The sequence below is a fragment of the Camellia sinensis genome, chromosome 13, assembly GCF_055761805.1.
Source record: "Camellia sinensis isolate YWXY chromosome 13, ASM5576180v1, whole genome shotgun sequence".
In the NCBI taxonomy this organism is placed as follows: Eukaryota; Viridiplantae; Streptophyta; class Magnoliopsida; order Ericales; family Theaceae; genus Camellia; species Camellia sinensis.
The window spans coordinates 6,134,708-6,153,844 of record NC_138973.1 but is presented as its reverse complement, the minus strand read 5'-3'; the positions used below and the strand labels follow the sequence as shown (position 1 = coordinate 6,153,844).

At 36.5% G+C, this 19,137-nt stretch overlaps 1 protein-coding gene across 11 annotated transcripts; it reads right to left on the bottom strand.

The window, feature by feature from the left end:
- Window positions 1–7,674: 7,674 nt before the first annotated feature.
- On the bottom strand, window positions 7,675–16,278 carry LOC114319088 (uncharacterized). Of its 11 annotated transcripts, none has more exons than XM_028266084.2 (7): window positions 15,908–16,278; window positions 10,945–11,237; window positions 9,601–9,762; window positions 9,360–9,446; window positions 9,142–9,222; window positions 8,989–9,021; window positions 7,675–7,908 (listed from the first exon to the last, which is right to left on the bottom strand). In XM_028266084.2, exons 2-7 carry the CDS (start codon window positions 11,059–11,061, stop codon window positions 7,894–7,896), a joined length of 495 nt encoding a protein of 164 aa, XP_028121885.1. In that variant the 5' UTR covers window positions 11,062–11,237; window positions 15,908–16,278; the 3' UTR covers window positions 7,675–7,893. The 11 variants fall into 11 exon arrangements, 9 of the variants coding, with proteins under 9 accessions (XP_028121885.1, XP_082757463.1, XP_028121886.2 ...); XM_082901337.1 differs by having other exon boundaries at window positions 10,945–11,095; XM_028266085.2 differs by lacking the exon at window positions 8,989–9,021 and having other exon boundaries at window positions 10,945–11,095.
- Window positions 16,279–19,137: the final 2,859 nt, after the last annotated feature.

Below are 19,137 nucleotides of genomic sequence, written 5' to 3'. Positions count from 1 at the left end.
GGGTCACAAGGCTTCTGTTTGCCCGCTGAAGGGTGGAGGTCAGAGAGCTGTTTCTTCTTCAGCTAGACCGCAGAGTCAGAGTTTAGGCAGGGGGCAGCCCTTGTCTTGTTATCAGTGTGGACAGCCTGGGCACCTGAAGAGGTTTTGCCCGCAGTTGAGTGCCACTTCGGGAGCGTCTGGTTCTAGGCAGACGCAGGGTTTTCAGCCAGCTCAGTCTGTGCAGGCCTCGAGGGCCAATCCGGGAGTTTCGTCATCCCAGTCTGTGCAGCAGTCTTTTGCTCCGAGAGGTGAGCAGGTAGACCAGGGGCCTACGGGGCGCGTGTATGCTGTTACCGCGCAGGATTTAGTACCGGCTCCATCAGTGGTGAGAGGTACTTTTCTGTTTTGCAACTCAGTTGCTAATGTGTTGATAGACACGGGTGCATCTCATTCTTTTGTATCTGCTGCATTTGCATCTGTTTTGGAATTGGAGTTAGCACAGTTAGCATCTCCTATTTGTGTGGTATCACCTTTGGGTGGTGAGTTGATCCTGAAACAGGGTGTTAGAGGATGTGATATAGAGGTCGCCGACTATAGGCTTCCTTTTCCGTTTGTTGTCATGCCCATGAAGGGTTTTGATGTTATTTTGGGTATGGACTGGTTATCGTCATACCGGGCTGTTATTGATTGCTACCGCCAGAGGGTTACATTGTGTACCTTGAGCGGGGAGTGGTTCCATTTCTTGGGAGACCGGGTTGGTAGTGTTTTGCCACCGGGGTATGATTCGCGAGGGCGAAGTGAGCTTAGTAGTCTATTTGCTAGCTTTGAGAGTGGTGGGAGTGGTGAGACCCAGCATGTATTGCCGAGGGTGGTTTGTGAGTATTCGGATGTCTTTCCCGAAGATCTTGTTAGTTTGCCACCTCACCGAGAGATAGAGTTCTCTATTGATTTAGTGCCTGGTACGGCGCCGATTTCTATGGCACCTTACCGTTTTGCTCCAGCAGAGTTGGTTGAGTTGAAAGTTCAGCTCCAGGAATTGCTCGATAAGGGCTTTGTTCGCCCTAGTGTTTCACCGTGGGGAGCACCGGCCCTCTTTGTTAAAAAGAAAGATGGTGCCTTGAGATTGTGTATAGACTACCGGAAGTTGAATCGGGCTACGGTTAAGAATAAGTACCCTATGCCCCGTATAGATGATTTGTTTGACCAGTTGAAGGGTTCCCGTTGTTTCTCTAAGATAGACTTGAGATCGGGTTACCATCAGTTAAGGGTCAGGGAGGAAGATATTCCTAAGACGGCATTCCGTACGCGGTATGGCCATTACGAGTTTCTGGTGATGCCATTTGGGCTTACCAATGCACCGGCAGTCTTTATGGACTTGATGAACCGGATTTTCCGGGAGTTCTTAGACCGCTTTGTGGTTGTTTTTGTGGACGATATCCTTATCTATTCGTCATCTAAGGAGGAGCACGAGGAACACTTGAGAGTGGTGCTTGAATTACTTAGAGCCCATAGGCTGTATGCCAAGTTTGGGAAGTGTGAGTTCTGGCTGGGGGAAGTCAAGTTCTTAGGCCATGTGGTATCCGGGGAAGGGGTGTCTGTTGATACATCCAAGGTTGAGGCAGTGCAAGATTGGGCACAGCCTAAGAGTGTGTTTGAGATCCGCAGTTTTCTGGGATTGGCTGGGTATTACCGTCGGTTTGTGAAAGATTTCTCCAGGTTAGCGTCACCATTGACTAGGCTGACTCAGAAAGGAGTCAAGTTTGTGTGGAGTGAGATTTGTGAAAAGTCGTTCCAAGAGCTGAAAGTTAGATTGACCACCGCTCCGGTGTTGATTATTCCGGAGAGAGGGTTGGGTTATGCGGTTTATTGTGATGCCTCACGAGAGGGTTTGGGTTGTGTGTTGATGCAAGAGGGGAAAGTGGTAGCTTATGGCTCACGTCAGTTGAAAATACACGAGAAGAATTACCCCACACACGACCTAGAGTTAGCAGCAGTGATCTTTGCCTTGAAAATCTGGAGGCACTACCTTTATGGTGAGAGGTTCGAGGTATTCTCGGATCATAAGAGTTTGAAGTATCTGTTTACACAGAGAGACTTGAATCTGAGGCAGAGGAGATGGATGGAGTTCATCGAGGATTATGATTTTGAGTTGCATTATCATCCGGGAAAGGCCAATGTTGTGGCCGATGCCCTTAGTAGGAAAACCATTAGTGATGTAGCTTGTATAGCCATCCGGGAATGGGTGATGTTGGAAGCACTTGGCGAGTTTGATTTGCTACTGGGCGAATCTGTCGAGGCTGCGGCCTTGTTTTCTGTTGTTGCGCAGCCTACACTTGTGACTAGAGTGTTAGAGGCACAGAGAGGTGACCTTGAGGTAGAATCTCTCCGAGAGAAGATCTCCAGTGGGAAAGTTGAGAAGGGTTTGACGGTGTATCCCGACCTGAGTGTGAGATACCGAGACCGTTTGTTTGTACCGGAGTCTTGCCGAGAGGAAGTACTCCGAGAGTTTCATCATTCGCGCCTTGCGGTGCATCCGGGAGGTACTAAGATGTATCAGGATTTGGGTCGCCAGTGTTGGTGGCGGGGTATGAAGAGAGATGTGGCTGTTTTCGTATCAAGGTGCCTTACTTGCCAGCAAGTGAAGGCCGAGCATCAGAGGCCAGCGGGTTTGTTGCAACCCTTGCCTATTGCCGAGTGGAAGTGGGAGTATGTCACTATGGACTTCGTTGTAGGTCTTCCGAGGACTCAGCGGGGTAGTGATGCTATTTGGGTGGTTGTAGACCGGTTGACTAAGTCGGCGCACTTTATTCCTATGCGCGTGAGAGATTCGGTAGATCATCTTGCCGATTTGTATATTCGGGACGTAGTGAGATTGCACGGGGTCCCAGTGACGATCGTCTCAGATAGAGATCCTCGTTTTACTGCTAGGTTGTGGCAGAGTTTGCAGAGTGCCTTGGGCACTAAGTTGACCTTTAGTACGGCTTATCATCCTCAGACTGATGGGCAGTCCGAGCGTACTATTCAGATCCTCGAGGATATGCTTCGGGGTTGTGTCCTGGATTTCAGTGGGACGTGGGAGAGGCACTTGCCATTGGTAGAGTTTGCCTACAACAACAGTTTTCAGTCTAGCATCGGTATGGCACCGTTTGAGGCCTTGTATGGCCGACCGTGTAGGTCTCCAGTGTGTTGGGCCGAGGTGGGTGATGCACCTTTGTTGGGTCCGGAGTTGGTTAGGGAGACGACGGAGAAAGTTGAGCTTATCCGTAGGAGGCTTGTTACAGCCCAGAGTCGGCAAAGGAGTTATGCCGACCGTAGGAGGAGACCTTTGGCGTTTGAGGTAGGTGATCATGTCTTTCTGAAGATATCACCTAGGCGAGGTCTGATGAGGTTTGGGAAGAGTGGGAAGTTGTCCCCTCGGTTTATAGGTCCTTTTGAGATCCTTGAGAGGATAGGTGAGGTTGCTTATCGGTTAGCCTTACCGCCGCAGTTGTCCGGAGTGCATGACGTGTTTCATGTGAGTATGCTTCGGAAGTATGAGCCAGATCCATCACATGTGTTGGATTGGACTGATTTAGAGGTAGATGAGGATGCCTCGTATGAGGAGAGACCGGTTCGGGTCTTGGATAGGCGGGATCAGGTCCTGCGTGGCAAGACCATTCCTTTGGTGAAAGTCTTGTGGAAACATCACGGAGTGGAAGAAGCCACTTGGGAACGTGAGTTGGAAGTCCGAGAGAAATATCCGGACTTGTTTGTTGATATGTAATCTTGTATTTAAATTTTACATTTCGTTGAACTTAAGAGCTTTTATATATGTCTTAAGTTGTGAAACATTGAAAATGTTTTGGTTATTGGAAATATGTTTTGGGAACTTGCCTCATATGGAAGTTGAATATAACATTATATATGTTGATTATATTGTTGAAATTGGAAAGTTAATGCATAATGTTGATGCATGTTGAAAGTACATATGTTGTTTACATATTGTGATATGTCTCTTGTTAAAGGGATGGGATGACCGGTAATGGGTCGAATTGTTGAATGTTAAAATGTACCATTGTTTAAAATGGAGGAAAACTCGTTTTGAAAACTTGTGCTTAATTTCGGGGACGAAATTCTTTAAGGGGGGGAGGTTATAGCGATCCCGGGTTTACCCTTGTTATATAGTGATCCGGACATGTGTCCGTGGATGTTGGTAGTTGTTTATTATCTTGTTTACATCCTTTCTTACGTTGTATTTGAGTTATAGGATGTGTTGAGCGGGTTGGTTACAGGTTGGTTGAGTTTAGAAACCAAAACTAGTTGCCCAGATTTTTGGCCTGTACGCTCGAGCGGAGGTGTTGGCGCTCGAGCGTAGATTACGTCCATCCAGTATCTTGTTGTGCAGTGTTGTGAGCTCGAGCGTAGGGTTGGGAGCTCGAGCGGAGTCCTGGTTCTGCAAAAGTGCTGGGCGAGTGCATTCTGCGCTCGAGCGGGAGGTTGGCCGCTCGAGCGGAAGTCTGTGAGTGTACGCTCGAGCGGGGTGTTTTACGCTCGAGCGTAGACCTGGGTTAAAGACCCGAAATTGTGACTTTCCAAATCACTTTTTGCTTTCTCTTCTCTCTCTTACTTTTCCAAAAAGCCATTTTCAGAGCTTCTCACTCTAAACCGGCCCTTCTCTCTTAGATTTGATCTAGTAAGGATCGTTTACTCACCTTTTGTCTTCACAAAAGTTGTGTTGATCGTCGAGAGCTTCCTTTTGATCTGAAAATTTTGAGGTTTGGAGCATTTTGGTTTTGGTCTTCATCTCCTTTGAGGCTCCGGATTTGAGGTAGGGATAACCTACTCCTCTCTATGGGTTTTGTCTTTAAATTTTGGTATTTTGAGATGTTGGGCTTGGTTTGGTAATCTTGTAAAGGTTTGGGGCTTTTGTGTAATTTTACAAAGGTTGGGGTTTTATTCATAATAAACCTAGATGCATGTTTGGCATAGAAAAATGGAATGATTGTTGAATCATTGATGAAAATGGGACCTAAGGGTTGAAATGGTAATTATGGAAAATGGCCTAATTACATTGTTTAATTAATTGAGATAATTAATTGATGAGAAATGAGGAAATGAAATGTTGACTGAATATCCATTTGTGCATTTATTTTCTGTTTTAGAAATAACTGCTTTGGGCTATCGGTGGAGGATAGTCGTGATTGTTGTAGACAATGTATGTTGATTAGGCAAACTGAAACTAATCAATGGAATGTGTCATGGAATTTGACGGTTGATAGAATACATTAAATGTGTGTATTGTGTGACTGTATATAGAACCAATGTGTTTATATACGTTATGTGTAGAGGAGGAGATAGGGGATGTACTCCGCGGTTTAGGGGAAGATAGGGGATGTACCTCTAAACCGGATAAGTATTTGGAGGAGATAGGGGATGTACTCCGTAGACAGAGCTCATATGCTTGTCTAGAGAAGTGAAGATAGAGCTCATATGCTTATCTTTGTGAAGTGAAATGTGGATACAGCTTGTATGCTTATCTGTGGATATTGTTGATATACATATCTGATGTAGAATGTGGATACAGCTTGTATGCTTATCTGTGGATATTGTTGATATACATATCTGTTGAGAATGTGGATATAGCTTTTATGCTTATCTGAATGTGAGATATAGTTTTTATACATATCTGTGGAAATGATGATAGAGCCAGTATGCTTATCTGTTGTTAAAAGGAAAATGAAAAGTAATTGGGACTTGTAAGTCGTTGACATAAATATGTAATTTGTGTGATTGTATCAGTGTTGACCAACTATCAATTGCTAATGTTTTAGTCATTGTCCATGGTTGGTTTAGTGTATTTCTACTGGGCTGTGGCTCACCCTATATGGGAATATCATTTTCAGGTGCAGGAAGCATGCCACCTCCAAGGACATAGCTGGGAGGCTTGTGGCGGGCATAGTTTTGTCGTTTCACTTTTGATGTGTTATATGTGTAACTTCAAGCCAAGGGCTTAATGTGTAAACGAGTTAGAACTCTTGTTGTAACCAAGTGTTAACTTGGAAAGCTGTAAGCCCGTAGGGCATTTTGTTTTGATGATAACATGTAATACTAATGTGACGGAACTCTAATGAATAAAGGAATGTGGTTAGTTTATATATCAATGCATGTCTTATCTGATGGGTTTATTGTTATTATTTTGAGGGCGTTACATTGAAAATATAAATTAAAAAAAAATTAATGTTGAAAAACGGCTGTTCTAAAACCGATTTTCATTAAAAAAAAATTTGAACAAAAAATATTTATGTTGAAAATATAAATTAAAAAAAAATTAATGGGAAAACGGTTTTACAAAAACCGTTTTTAATTAATTCAAAATAATTAAAAACTTAATTAAAAACGACTTTAGAAAAGCCAGTTTCTATTTTCAAATTTTATTATTATTTTAATCGATGAATACGGTTTTTCAAAAACCATTTTCTGAAAAACGGCATTACAAAAACCGTTTTACCCTACTTTGGGAATAAAGATAAAAATACACCCTAAAATGAGACTAAAGTGTTCAAAATAGCACAGAGGGAAATTGGCCCATTTAAGTCGGTTTGATTTGGTTCTGTACTCAACATAAAACCGAATTAATCCATATAAATTTTTAAAAATTCACCCTAAAATGAGACTAAAGTGGGAATAAAGATGAATACGGTTTTTCAAAAACCATTTTCTGGAAAACGGCATTACAAAAAACGTTTTACCCTACTTTGGGAATAAAGATAAAAATACACCCTAAAATGAGACTAAAGTGTTCAAAACGGCACAGAGGGAAATTGGCCCATTTAAGTCGGTTTGATTTGGTTCTGTACTCAACATAAAACCGAATTAATCCATATAAATTTTTAAAAATTCAACCAAGGTCAAACCATCACCCCATATGAGCCGAGCCAAACCAAAAAATATCGGTTATTTGGAACCACTATTCGTAACAATTGAAACGAGCCAATTATGCGCCAAAGCCCAATTCTCATAGCTGGTCTAAGACATATTTTAGCCCTCATATTTAAAAAATTCTAAACATATATAAAAGTTATACAAAAAAAAAAAATGATCAGAATTATATAACAATATTATTATTGTAAATAAATTTATTTTCAATGATATTTTATTTTGAAGTGAAATGTCGAAATAAGTCACACTACAAAAAAATTGGTTTTTTGCGACGGCACAGTGCCATCGCTAATACTCTTAATGTCGTCTCAAAAAAGTTATAGCGACGGCAAATGACTTTTAGCGACGCAAAAAGGGGGTCACAACAAAATGCGTTGCAAAAACCTTTTAGCGATGGCATCATGCTGTGGCCTTTTTTTTGCAACGACAATTGTTACCTTTTGCGATGGCAACTTACTGTCACATATAATATGTAAAAAGTCAGACCTTTTGAGACGGCACCTTTTTACCGTCGCTAAAAGTTTTATTTGAGATGACAAAACATACCATCGCGAATGGTTTTGTTTTTTTGCAACGGCATGCCCACCGTCGCCAATGATTCTAATATTTTTTGCAATAGTGTGGTGCCGTCCCAAAAACTTGTTTTTGCGACGGTGTGATGCCGTCGCGAAAAAAAAAAACTACAATAAAATTATTAAAAATACTAAAATTACCTGTATTAAATGAAAAACAATTGAAAAAAAAAAAACTAATAACTACATAATAATATAAAAATTCTTGTATAGAAAAAATAATTTCTCCATAATAAAAATATTCTTACATTCATAACTACACATCAACAAAATTACCCCATTACATAATATTCCATAATACATATATAATGTTTAAATACATAATGTTGTTCATAATTCAAAATAACATAAACTAAAATTACAAGTTTTGCTCATCATTCTCCATGGGTAACAAAAACAAACGCATTCCACAAGAAGCAAACTCCTACTCGGGAAATATCTAAAAACAAAAAATAAATATATTTAGTGACAATATAATCATGTGTTAATATGTTAATTACAAAAAAACATAAAAATTTAATTACTATACAATTATAATGATAATTAAGTAAATAATTTTGCCTAGAACGAAATCCGGCTCTAACTCTCAGACCGGGAACCCGATTCGAGTCTCGTCTTCTCCCACAAGTCTCTCGTGCCTAAGCGGTCGTGTGTGTCAAGTTTCGTGCTACTTCGACGCCGTTTGGTGATTTTGGGACGTTAACATCTCGAATTCTAAGTTTCTTAAGAAACTAGTTTATCTAGAGTGAAATCCGACTCTAACTCCCAAACCGGGAATCCGATTCGAGTCCCGTCTTCTCCCACAAGTCTCTCCTGCCTAAGCGGTCGTGTGTGCCAAGTTTCGTGCTACTCTGACGCCGTTTGGTGATTTTGGGGCATTAGCACCTCGAATTCTAAGTTTCTTAAGAAACTAGTTTACCTAGTGTGAAATCTGACCCTAACTTCCAAACCGGGAACCCGATTCGAGTCTCGTCTTCTCCCACAAGTCTCTCGTGCCTAGGTGGTCGTGTGTGCCAAGTTTCGTGCTACTCCGACGCCATTTGGTGATTTTGGATCGTTAACACCTCAAATTTTAAGTTTTTTTAAGAAACTAATTTGCCTAGAAGGAAATTTGGCTCTAACTCCTAAACCGGGAATCCGATTTGAGTCCCGTCTTCTCCCACAAGTCTCTTCTGCCTAGGCAGTCGTGTGTGCCAAATTTCATGCTACTCCGACGCCGTTTGGTGATTTTGGGGTGTCAACACCTCATGAAAATTTATTTTTTTAGTATGTGTTGGTTAAGATAATTTTTTTGAGAGAAAGTTATAACATATAGCAACTTTTGTGAGAAAATTAATTTTCTTGTATTTTTTGCAAGGAATTAGAACCTAAATTACAATATTGATGTAGGTCGTCTCAACTAAAAACGAGAGACTAAAGTGAAATTTTAGGAGGAAGTTAAACGGTGGAACATGTAATTACCCAGAATGTAGTTTCAAAACTGATGTTAACTACACATTTATTATATAAGAGTACATACCCAAGAAGCCCATGCCAAGCCATAAAACAATGTCTGTGCATTTAAAAAAAAACACAAAAAACACTTCCATGAGATAAAATTTATACATACTTTCGACTATGATTAAGTCCAGAGCTGCAAGGACTTAAATTAAGTAAATAAAGGACAACTCACATAAGCTATTGATGAAAATAAGGTTGTGCAAAGTATCAGTTTCTCTCCAACAAATGGATTGATGAGAGGAAGAATCAAAATCTTGAAACAATGCCATGATAAGAAACATATGGTGAGTAAAGAAACTATAGATTTGAAGAACATTTCAAATAGTAGAGTTAATGGGCTCCTTCCGTTAAAGTAACAAAAGAAAAGAAAATGATCTTTAGAAAGAATACCTGGGAAACAATTGATCCTATTCCCACCGTCATCAGAATTTCTGAAAATTGATTTTTGTTGAAACCAAAGGCTGCCTTCAGATAGTACTGCAGAGGTAGCAAAGGGACTTTAATAACAATTGCATGTCTTGAAACCAAAGGCTGCCTTCAGATAGTACTGCAGAGGCTGCCTTAAGATCCGACAAAATTTAGTTGGGACTGGGCACTAAAAGCATAACTGATGGTTTGCAGATAAAAGCACCTGCTTACAACAATAGTTGTTGCATGCCTCATTGAATTGTATCATTCCTTGACAATCTTCAGTGCCTTGTGCAACCAAGGAGCATGTTGGTGATGTCTTGTGCGACATGCCGACACGACGATTTCCAAAAAAAAAAATGCCGGACATGATACGCCTACGACGCTTGTTCAAAAGTAAAATAAAAGCAACATGACATTAGTTAAAATTAAAATGCCATATATTCCATAACTTAAAAATCATCATTCATGTAACAACATGAAACAATTGCACTATAAAATGGAAAATAATTGCAGAACATTAATATACATAAGTGTCACGTCCAATATACACGTACAACACGACAAACCTCTTCTATAGAAATATCTGTGATTCTTAGCTTTCAAGTATCACCACTCTAGTTTATACCAAAGGAAATTTTCACAGCTAAATGCAGATACCAACATCAAATGCAGTTGGGATTCTTCAACATAAAGTTTTGGTCTATGTACAAATGTTCATAGAAACATACCAAAAGGGACTATAGTTGTAGATAAAGTGAGAATGAGCAGTGGTTTTCGCCCATACTCACCAGCAAGTTGGCCTAGGATTGGAAGGACCACCATCTTGAAAATTCCTACAACCTTTAAGTAGAAAAAAATTCAAAGTCCATGATAAAAATTCAGTTGCAACAATACAGTGATTAACAAAATGTCAACTTAAAAACTTTAAATAAAAAATAAAAACTTTAAAACTTTAAATGTCAACCTAAAATTCCGATCGAATATAAGAAACTTAACCTTCTAGGTTGGAGAAAATTCAGAAGAGACATACAAACTACTAGCTTTTCCTTTGAAACTTATAATCAAACATGAAGAGTGAATTGATTGCAATATTACCTGACTACCATCCCCAAGAATCGAAATGTAAAAACTTCTAAAACAATAGGACTGAAATATTATAATTTGGTAATCATATTAATAGAATAGAATATATTCGCACTATACACAATTATTAACTTTTTAGGAAGTCATTCAACTCAAAAAATAATTACTAAATATCACTAAAAAGTGATCAAGGTTAAAAATAAATAAATATTTAAAACAATGGATAGATAAGAATCAAAATTGAATAATTAGGTTTTCTTTTGAGTTACCATCACATCATAGATCTAAAAATTGATACATTTCCATTTGTTTCTTAGGTTCTCCAAGCAATCCTACAGTAAAAACGAACACCTATATTGTATAGCATAGTGCAATTATCAAAACCCACAATCTTACAACAACTCTGATATAAAAACTGTAAATCCATATTATATATACCTAACACAATCCATATTAAACCAAATTAGCTCCAGAAATTTACCTCAAAGTCGTTCTGTTGTGCTCCGGAGACCTCAAGTGCTTTGACATCGAAGGAATCGATCTGAGAGCCTGCCGAATGAATCTTTGCTCGGAATTCGAGGTGGCAAATCTTCATCATCCTCCTCGTCCTCGATCTCTGACTTGTCCTCGTCCTAAAATACCGATCGAGATTCAATCGAATCCATTGTCGATAGCCCCCCGTTCTCTCTCCGATCCATCCTTCACCATACTTTCTCTCTTTAGATTCCAAGCCGAGGTTGAGATCGATTAACGGCTGTGTCTAATCTGTGAAAACTGATGCTCCATTTTTGTGTATGCAAGTATGAGTGTGGAGACTAGAACCCTAGAAACTAGTGCAAAGATTGCCGATTGAGAGAAAGAGATAGGGTTTTCCTATTCTAATATTTTAACTTCTTTCGGTGTTGAAAATTGCTTATGTTCTTATTTGGCGCTTATTAATTTTCATTTTGGCGCCTTGGTTTTTGTGGTCCCAAATGAAAATTTAAGGTAGTGTTTGATAACGTTTACCTTTTTAGTTTATGATTATAATTTTTTTATAAATTAGTTTTTGTTTATTTTTAGAAAAACATAAATTATACACGTGTTTGGTTTAAACAAAACGTTTAAAAACATAAACTAAAAAACATGTTTGTCTAGGCCTAAAATATTTATATTTATTTTTTATTTATTTATGACAATGGGATCATACGCATTATAATTGAAAAAAAAATATTTGAAAATAAAATTATTTGAACAAAAAATAATTAAAAAAAAAATTGTTAGTCAAATTTTTATATTTCTGTTTAAAAACCAACGTAAACTCATTTTTTGAAATGAGTTTACAATTTTTTCTCAAATTTATAAACTGAGACGACCATTTATAAACGAAAAAAATTATCAAACAAGTTTTTATGATAGTTTTGTAAATTTTTGCAAATATAAACTGAAAACTAAAAACGAAATGATTACCAAATAGGCCCTAAACAATGAATTCATGGCTCATTTAGTAATTTTTTTTATTTGCGACGAGGGTATTGCCGTCTCCGATAACCTGTATTTGCGCCAGGGGAAGGTTGTCGTAACAAAAAAAAAAAAACTCATTTTTTGGCCAAAAACCTCCATGTCCCTTTTGCTGCACAATGAAAGCTAGGAAAAGATAGAAACAAAAAATGAGAGAAGCAATAGATGATCAGCGAGAGAAAGAGAGAGAGAGATGAATGAGAGAGATATATAGAGAGAGAGGGACATAAATAAATAAAAAAAAAGAGAAGAGAGATGATCAAGAGAGACAGAGAGAGATAGAGAAGAGAGATGCGTGAAAAAGAGAGAGAATAGAGATGAGCGAGAGACACAGAAAGAGAGAGAGAGAGAGAGAGAGAGAGAGAGACCCGTTTCATTTTTTGACTTTTTCCTCTTTTAACAACAATGGGCTCAGAGAAAGAGATGAGTGTGATTGAGAGAATGAACGATTGAGAGAGAAGAGCGATGAGTGAGAGAGATGCAGAGAGAGAAACAAGATGAGCGAGAGATAGACAAAGAGAGAGAGAGAGATAGCAAAAAGAGATGAACAAGAGATATATAGAGAGATAGATAGATAAGACAGATGAGCAAGAGAGATAGAGAGCGAAGAGAGATGAGAAAGCCAGAGAGATGAGCGATGAGTGAGTAAGAGAGACACAACGAGAGAGAGAGAGAGAGAGACAGCAAAAAGAGATAAACAAGAGATTTATATAGAGAGAGAGAGAAGAAAGATGAGCAAAAGAGATAGAGAGCGGAGAGAGAGAGAGAGGCCCATTTCATTTTTTGACTTTTTTCTCTTTCGACAAGTGATTAAGAGAAATGAGAGATGGGCGATTGAAAGAAGACAGAGAGAGAGAAGAGATCGATAAATCGAGAGGGAGATCGGCAAATTGAGAAGAGGAGAAGGAGAGAGTGAGCAACGCGAGCACAGTGAGAGAGAGAGAGAGAGAGAGAGAGAGAGAGAGAGAAAGACATAGACAGACAGAGAGAGTGATGAGTGAGAGAGAGAGAGAAGAGAGATGAGCGAAAGATAGAGAGAGACAGGAAGATGAACAAATGGGTATGGACAAAAACAAGCAAGGACATAATTCTCATTTTATGAAGTTGATTTTGGCCGTGGCACTCATGTCATTGCCATGAACACTAGATTAAAGTGTTTAATGTTTGGGACCCAAAATGACGCCCCGGTTTAAATGGTTAGCTTCCTTTTAGGTGGCTTCAAACAAAGAGAGGTGGCACTCCATTTTCACTAGGGAGATCCAAGTCCCATGTAATTCAACCTCTACCAAAGAAATAATTTTAACAAAAATACTTAACAAGTTATTATCTCAATTATTATATTTAAATCATGGATTAAAGTAGGAGTTTGGAATGAAAAAAGAAAAGGCAAAGAAAATTGAGCAAAAATTCTGCTTAAACTACAAAAATTTTAATTTTTTGCGATGGCAAAATGCTGTCGCTAATACTTCTAATGTCGTCACATCAAAACCGTCCCCCTTTCTTTTTTTCTTTTTTTTTTTTGCGACGGCATCTATTACCGTCGCAAAAAGCTCTCTTATTTGCGATTGCAGTTCATGTCGTCTAAAAAAAAAGCTTTATTTGTGACAACATAGGTTACCGTCGCAAAAAATGCACATTATTTGCATCGGTAGTTGTTACCGTCTCACAACGTTATTTTTTTTGTGATAGGAAGGGGTGCCGTCGCTAAAAATCCATTTATTGGCGACGGCAAGTGGTGCCGTCACAAAAATCACTTTTTGCGACGGTAAGTGATGCCATCGCAAATGCTTCCGTGTTATAAAGCCTCTTTTCTTGTAGTGCTCACATCATTATGTATGTATTTTTTGTTAGAGATTTCAAAAAATTTATTAAAATTTTTATCTCTAACATGTTTCTTAGAATAGTAAGTGTAAAAAAAAAAGTCAAGCCCACCTACTTATACAATGAAAAATATAATAAAGTTTATAAACAAAATGGTGTGACTTTTTAGTATTTTTTTAAAAAATTATATCATAATTTTTTATTTTTCCGATTCGTCTTATTGAGATGAATCTAAAAAATATAATTTTTTTGAAATTTTTTTTAAAAATTTGGAAAAGTCAAAATAAGCCCAAATTTAAAATAAAATAAAATAAAATAAAATAAAACTTATTTTTGTCTTTTCTAAACTTTTTTGGAATTTAAAAAAAAATACGATTTTTCTATTCATCTTGTCGAACTAAATCTAAAAACTTAAAATATTTTTAACTTTAAAAAAAAAATTACTAAAAACGAAAAAAAATAATAAAAAAATAAGTAAACTTCTCGTGAGATCTAACAAAATTATCCTCAAGTGCATCCAAGTGTTGGTTTTGCAAGAACCGCCAAGGAAGAAGATCCATTCTACCATCAACCACGTTGGCCCATCATGAACAAGTCAATCCATAGACCACCATTTACTAATAGTATCAAACTTTTTTTTTTTTTTGTTTATCTTAATGATAGATGTAGAATTGTGAAATTCACCATTCAAAATCAATAACTTATAGGGAGAGAGGCTTTTCTCCAATTCACATAATGAATTAGCGTATATTGTTGGATTTATAGGGCTCACCAGGGGTCTTGTTTCAATGATCCAAACCGTTCAATATGTAGAACTCGTCGAGTATTTAATATTTGTAAAAAATCCAGTTGATCGGATATTAGTAGCCCGTTGATCGAAATACATTTTTGTTAACAATTTGTTTTTAAAATTATTTTTATCATTGATAAAAATGTGTTCCGACCAAGGGGCTACTGATATTCGATCAATGTAATTTTTTCCAGGCATAAAGTACTAAACGAATTCTACATATTGACGGTTTAGATTATCAAAACAAAACCTATAATGTGTCTTACAAGCCCAACAATACGCTCCAATCTAGTATATGAACTCCAGAAACCTCTCCTTAATTTATAATGCTCCAATTATATTACGCACAGACGCAATATGTCTGACACCAATATGGGTCTGGTAGACTTTTTTTTTTTTTTTTTTTTTGGTTAATTACAAATACATTCTCTGAGATTTGTTTAAAATATATATTGTCTCTTGTGGTTTTAAAAATTACAAACACCCCCTTGATAAAAAAAAAATTATTTAACAGAATTAACTAAAAAAATAAAATTCATAATTGCTCTCCTATATAATAATAAAATTACCTAAATTGTTAATTGAAATATATTTCTAACATCATTAAAAACCGTTAATTGATTTGATAATTTATTAACAAAATGGGCGATTTATTATAAAATTAGAAACCTCAAGGGGTGAAATGTAATTTTTGGAACTATAAGGGACAATTTGTATTTTAATCAAATCTCAAGAGCGTATTTGTAATTTACCCTTATTTTTTTGGTCATCCTAAAGCAACCACACAAAAGTGCGATTGAGAGCATTTTCAATGGAGCTGTTAAAAGAGTTGTCAAAGTTATAATTTGATGAGCGAAAAAAAAAAAGAAAAAAAGGGTTTTCAATGGCCTGTTATTCTTCCTATCAAATATAAGAATTTGGGGATGCTGCTGCGCGGGGTGCGCAGCAGCATCTACTGTGCGGCGAAATGGGCCCATTTCGGGGCCTATTTTAATAATCTGAACCGTTCATATTTTAGAATACATCAAGTAGAACATGCCTGCAAAAAATGAAGTTAATCAGATATTGTTTACCTATTCATCCATTTACATTTATATTCATTTTAATAATTTAAATTACAATTATTATTTATTTTTATAGATAGAAATATGAGTGAATGAATGGGTAAACGATATCCGATTAAATTGATTTTTTGTAAGTATATTCTACTTGATGTATTCTAAAATGTAAACAGTTCAGATTATCAAAATGGACCCCCAAAATGGGCCCATTTCGCCGCACAAATTTATATAAATTTCTGAAGCAATCTGAAACAAATTTAGAAGATAAATACCTCGATTCCAGCATGATTTATAAACTTTTTCTTCATTTCAACCTCCATCGACCTCTAGGGCTTATTCTTCATCTATTTGTAGGGCTCGTTCCCACACCGATTAAGCTTCATTGAAGGCCAATCACTGGTGTTCCATTGAATTTGGCGATCGGCCATCAATGTTGGTAGTACTGATTGAAATCAGAGAGAGAGAGAGAGAGAGAGAGACATTCAGAGATAGCCGACTGGTTTTGCCGATCGGTGCTGGTGGTGATGATGATCAAAATGAAGATGGAGACAAAGGAGGTCGACTATGGTGGGTGGTTCAGGAAGAAGACAGGTATGAAGATGGGGAGAGAGAGAGAGCCTCAGCCTTGATGAAAATGAAGAGAGTTTGGGGATGTAAAACAGTTAAAGAATAGTCCAGAGAGCCAATCTCAGCCGTTGGATTATGAAATCATCCAACGGTTTGGATGGTGTCTTGGAATGCAAATTTATGAAAAATTATTATTTAGACGGTGTCTTGGATGCTCAGCCTTGATTATTGCTTGTTTTAGAATTTACGAAAATTTATGAGAATTTATTAACTTTTTTTAATTTTTGATAATTGTTTAGTCAGCTAAAATGTAAATATTTAATTTATTTTACAAATTTTTTTATAAAGGTCATAAAAGACAAAAAATAAATTACAAAAAATTCACTAAAAATTTTATATCCAAATAAACCTACAAAATTAGAGGAAAAATTGATTGAGATTTGCTAAAATGACATGTGATTATTGAAATACTATTGCTATAATTTGACAATTTACTATTATTTGTTGCCAAATTATAATAATGACAATTCTATTACAGCAAATGCTATTGGAGATACTCTAATGGTATCAATTGATTACCAATAAAAAAATAATGTTTCCCAATGTGGAAGTCACCACTCATACTAATGTACCATATTGGACGAATTGAGATTTTATTGCTATGATATGCTAGTTTCATTATTTATTTTTTATATTTTATTTTTTTGGTGGGTGACTTTCATGGTCTTTTTGGATTTTTGTTTTTTGAGTTTTTTTAATAATCAAGTATTCGGACTAATTTATGTTTATTTGGACTAATTTCAAAAAATAATCTCACTACATACTTACAGAAACCCTATTTATATGAATTGACCTCAAGGAATTTATTAGGGTTAGTGAATATTAAACTTGAGACCTGAAGAGAATATACCCCCTGGCCTCTAGTTATGTTCACTAATCCAACCTCTTAAGATTGATTGTTGAGAGACATTATTCAATAATCTCACAATATTATATATATATATATATATATTGGTATCCATAATTAATAACATAGTGTGAATTTTTAAAAATAAAATAATGTTGACTCACATAACTTTTTGTCAAATGATATATGATTGTATTAATTACTTTGTCATAGTGGACGATATACTTGTGGAAATTTGAAAATCCATTACAAATGTAATTGCTTATAAAGCTAAACTAAGATAGCACTAAGTGCTTCTAGAAACATGATTGAGAGAAGTTGACAGAGAAAGGTTGGTTGATGGCCACTTCAATTTCCTCCATCCCCATTAGTTCTCTCTTCTTTGCTTGCCTTGTTTCCCTATTTCTTCACTTCTTAGAGAAAGGCTATGCTTTGCATGATGATAATACTCTACAAAGCCACCATCATACCCTTCAAGTTAGCTCTCTTCTACCAGCATCTGTTTGTAACTCATCTACCAATGGTTAATACACATACCTTCACATCTCTCTCTCTCTCTCTCTCTCTCTACACACACACAGACATATATATATTTATATATTACAAATAGACAAATTATACATGTAGCATGTGTGTATGAAAGCTAGGGATTTCTTTATTCTTTTATTTCTAATGCATTGTTAACCACACAATTTAGTGAGAATTTTAAAACAAGAGACTTTCAATACATAATCATAGATTGAAAATGCATTAAGAAGAGAGAAATTCAACATTACAAATAAAAATAAAAATTTACACGTGGGTAGGCTAAGTGGGGGGCAATTGCCCTGCTAAACTTATTAATTTGCCCCTTTGAGATTTTATTTTTGCTCCTAAATTTTATGTTGCATGAATTTTTAAATAAAGCCTTTGCAATTGCTTGTTTAATATTTTACTAAGTAGACATTTTTTTTGATTAGTAATGAAATTGACAAACCATTGATATTACGCACAGACGCAATATGTATGACACCAACACGGATCTAGGAGTAGACTACATTTTTTTTTGGGGGGGGGGCTCATCTAAAGCAATTATACAAGAGTGTTATTTAACGCGGTATTTGATTGAGAGATTTAGAAAGGAATTTGGAAAGGAAAAAAGAAAAAATGTGTGAAATTAGATTAAATATAAATATATTTTACTTACTTTTTTCCTTTCTGTTTCCAATTATTATTATTTTATTTTATTTTTCAAATCTCCCACTGTGGAAGTCACCACTCATACTAAGGGACCATATCGGAGCAATTGAGATTTAAAACATGTTTGGTTGATTCTTTTTTTTTTTTTTTTTTTTTTTTGAAAAAAAGAGAGCTACTATTAACACCTACCTTTATTCTTTGACATCCTAATTTTAACTCTTTTTTTTAAAATTTTTTTTATTACAATTATAACCTAAAGTAAAATTACAATAAAGGATAACTTTCAATGGAACACCCACTACCAAATGAAGACAATTAGAATCACACTCTACAACATTGTACACCCACTTCCACCCCCACCAAATCATTTGACAAAGACCATTCACCAACCTAAACCTTAAAAGATATTCATCTTCTCATCACCATCTTAAACCCTAGACCATAAATCATTGTCACTGTGGGTTGAAATCGTTGGTTCAAATCATTGTCACCATTCGTTAATTTCACCATTATTGATATAAGAAATCAATAATTTAGATGAGTCAAACAAACTATTTTTTCTTCATAAACCCCTAACCTTGAATCTACTAAAAAAGCTTAACAAATTATTTATATTCGACAACACAGTGCTGAACAAATTATTTATGTTCATCAACACAGTGTTGAACAAATCATATACATTCGACAACACAGTGTTGAACGAATCGTTTTGGTTCAATAACACAGTGCTGAACAAAGAACCACAGAGATGGAATGGTATAAAAGCGAAGAGCTATCGTTCACCGTCGTTTAGTTTAAGACGAGATGCAATGATGTTTTCACTGTTAATGGGTTTAGGGTTTCAAATAA

Excerpts from the sequence above, each read along its gene's own strand:
- LOC114319088 (XM_082901336.1), bottom strand. Across the intron at positions 9,763-10,944 it reads CACAACAGAACGACTTTGAG|CGTCGTAGGCGTATCATGTC; the intron begins GTAAATTTCTGG and ends CTTTTGAACAAG. Across the intron at positions 9,447-9,600 it reads ACAACTATTGTTGTAAGCAG|TACTATCTGAAGGCAGCCTT; the intron begins GTGCTTTTATCT and ends CTACCTCTGCAG.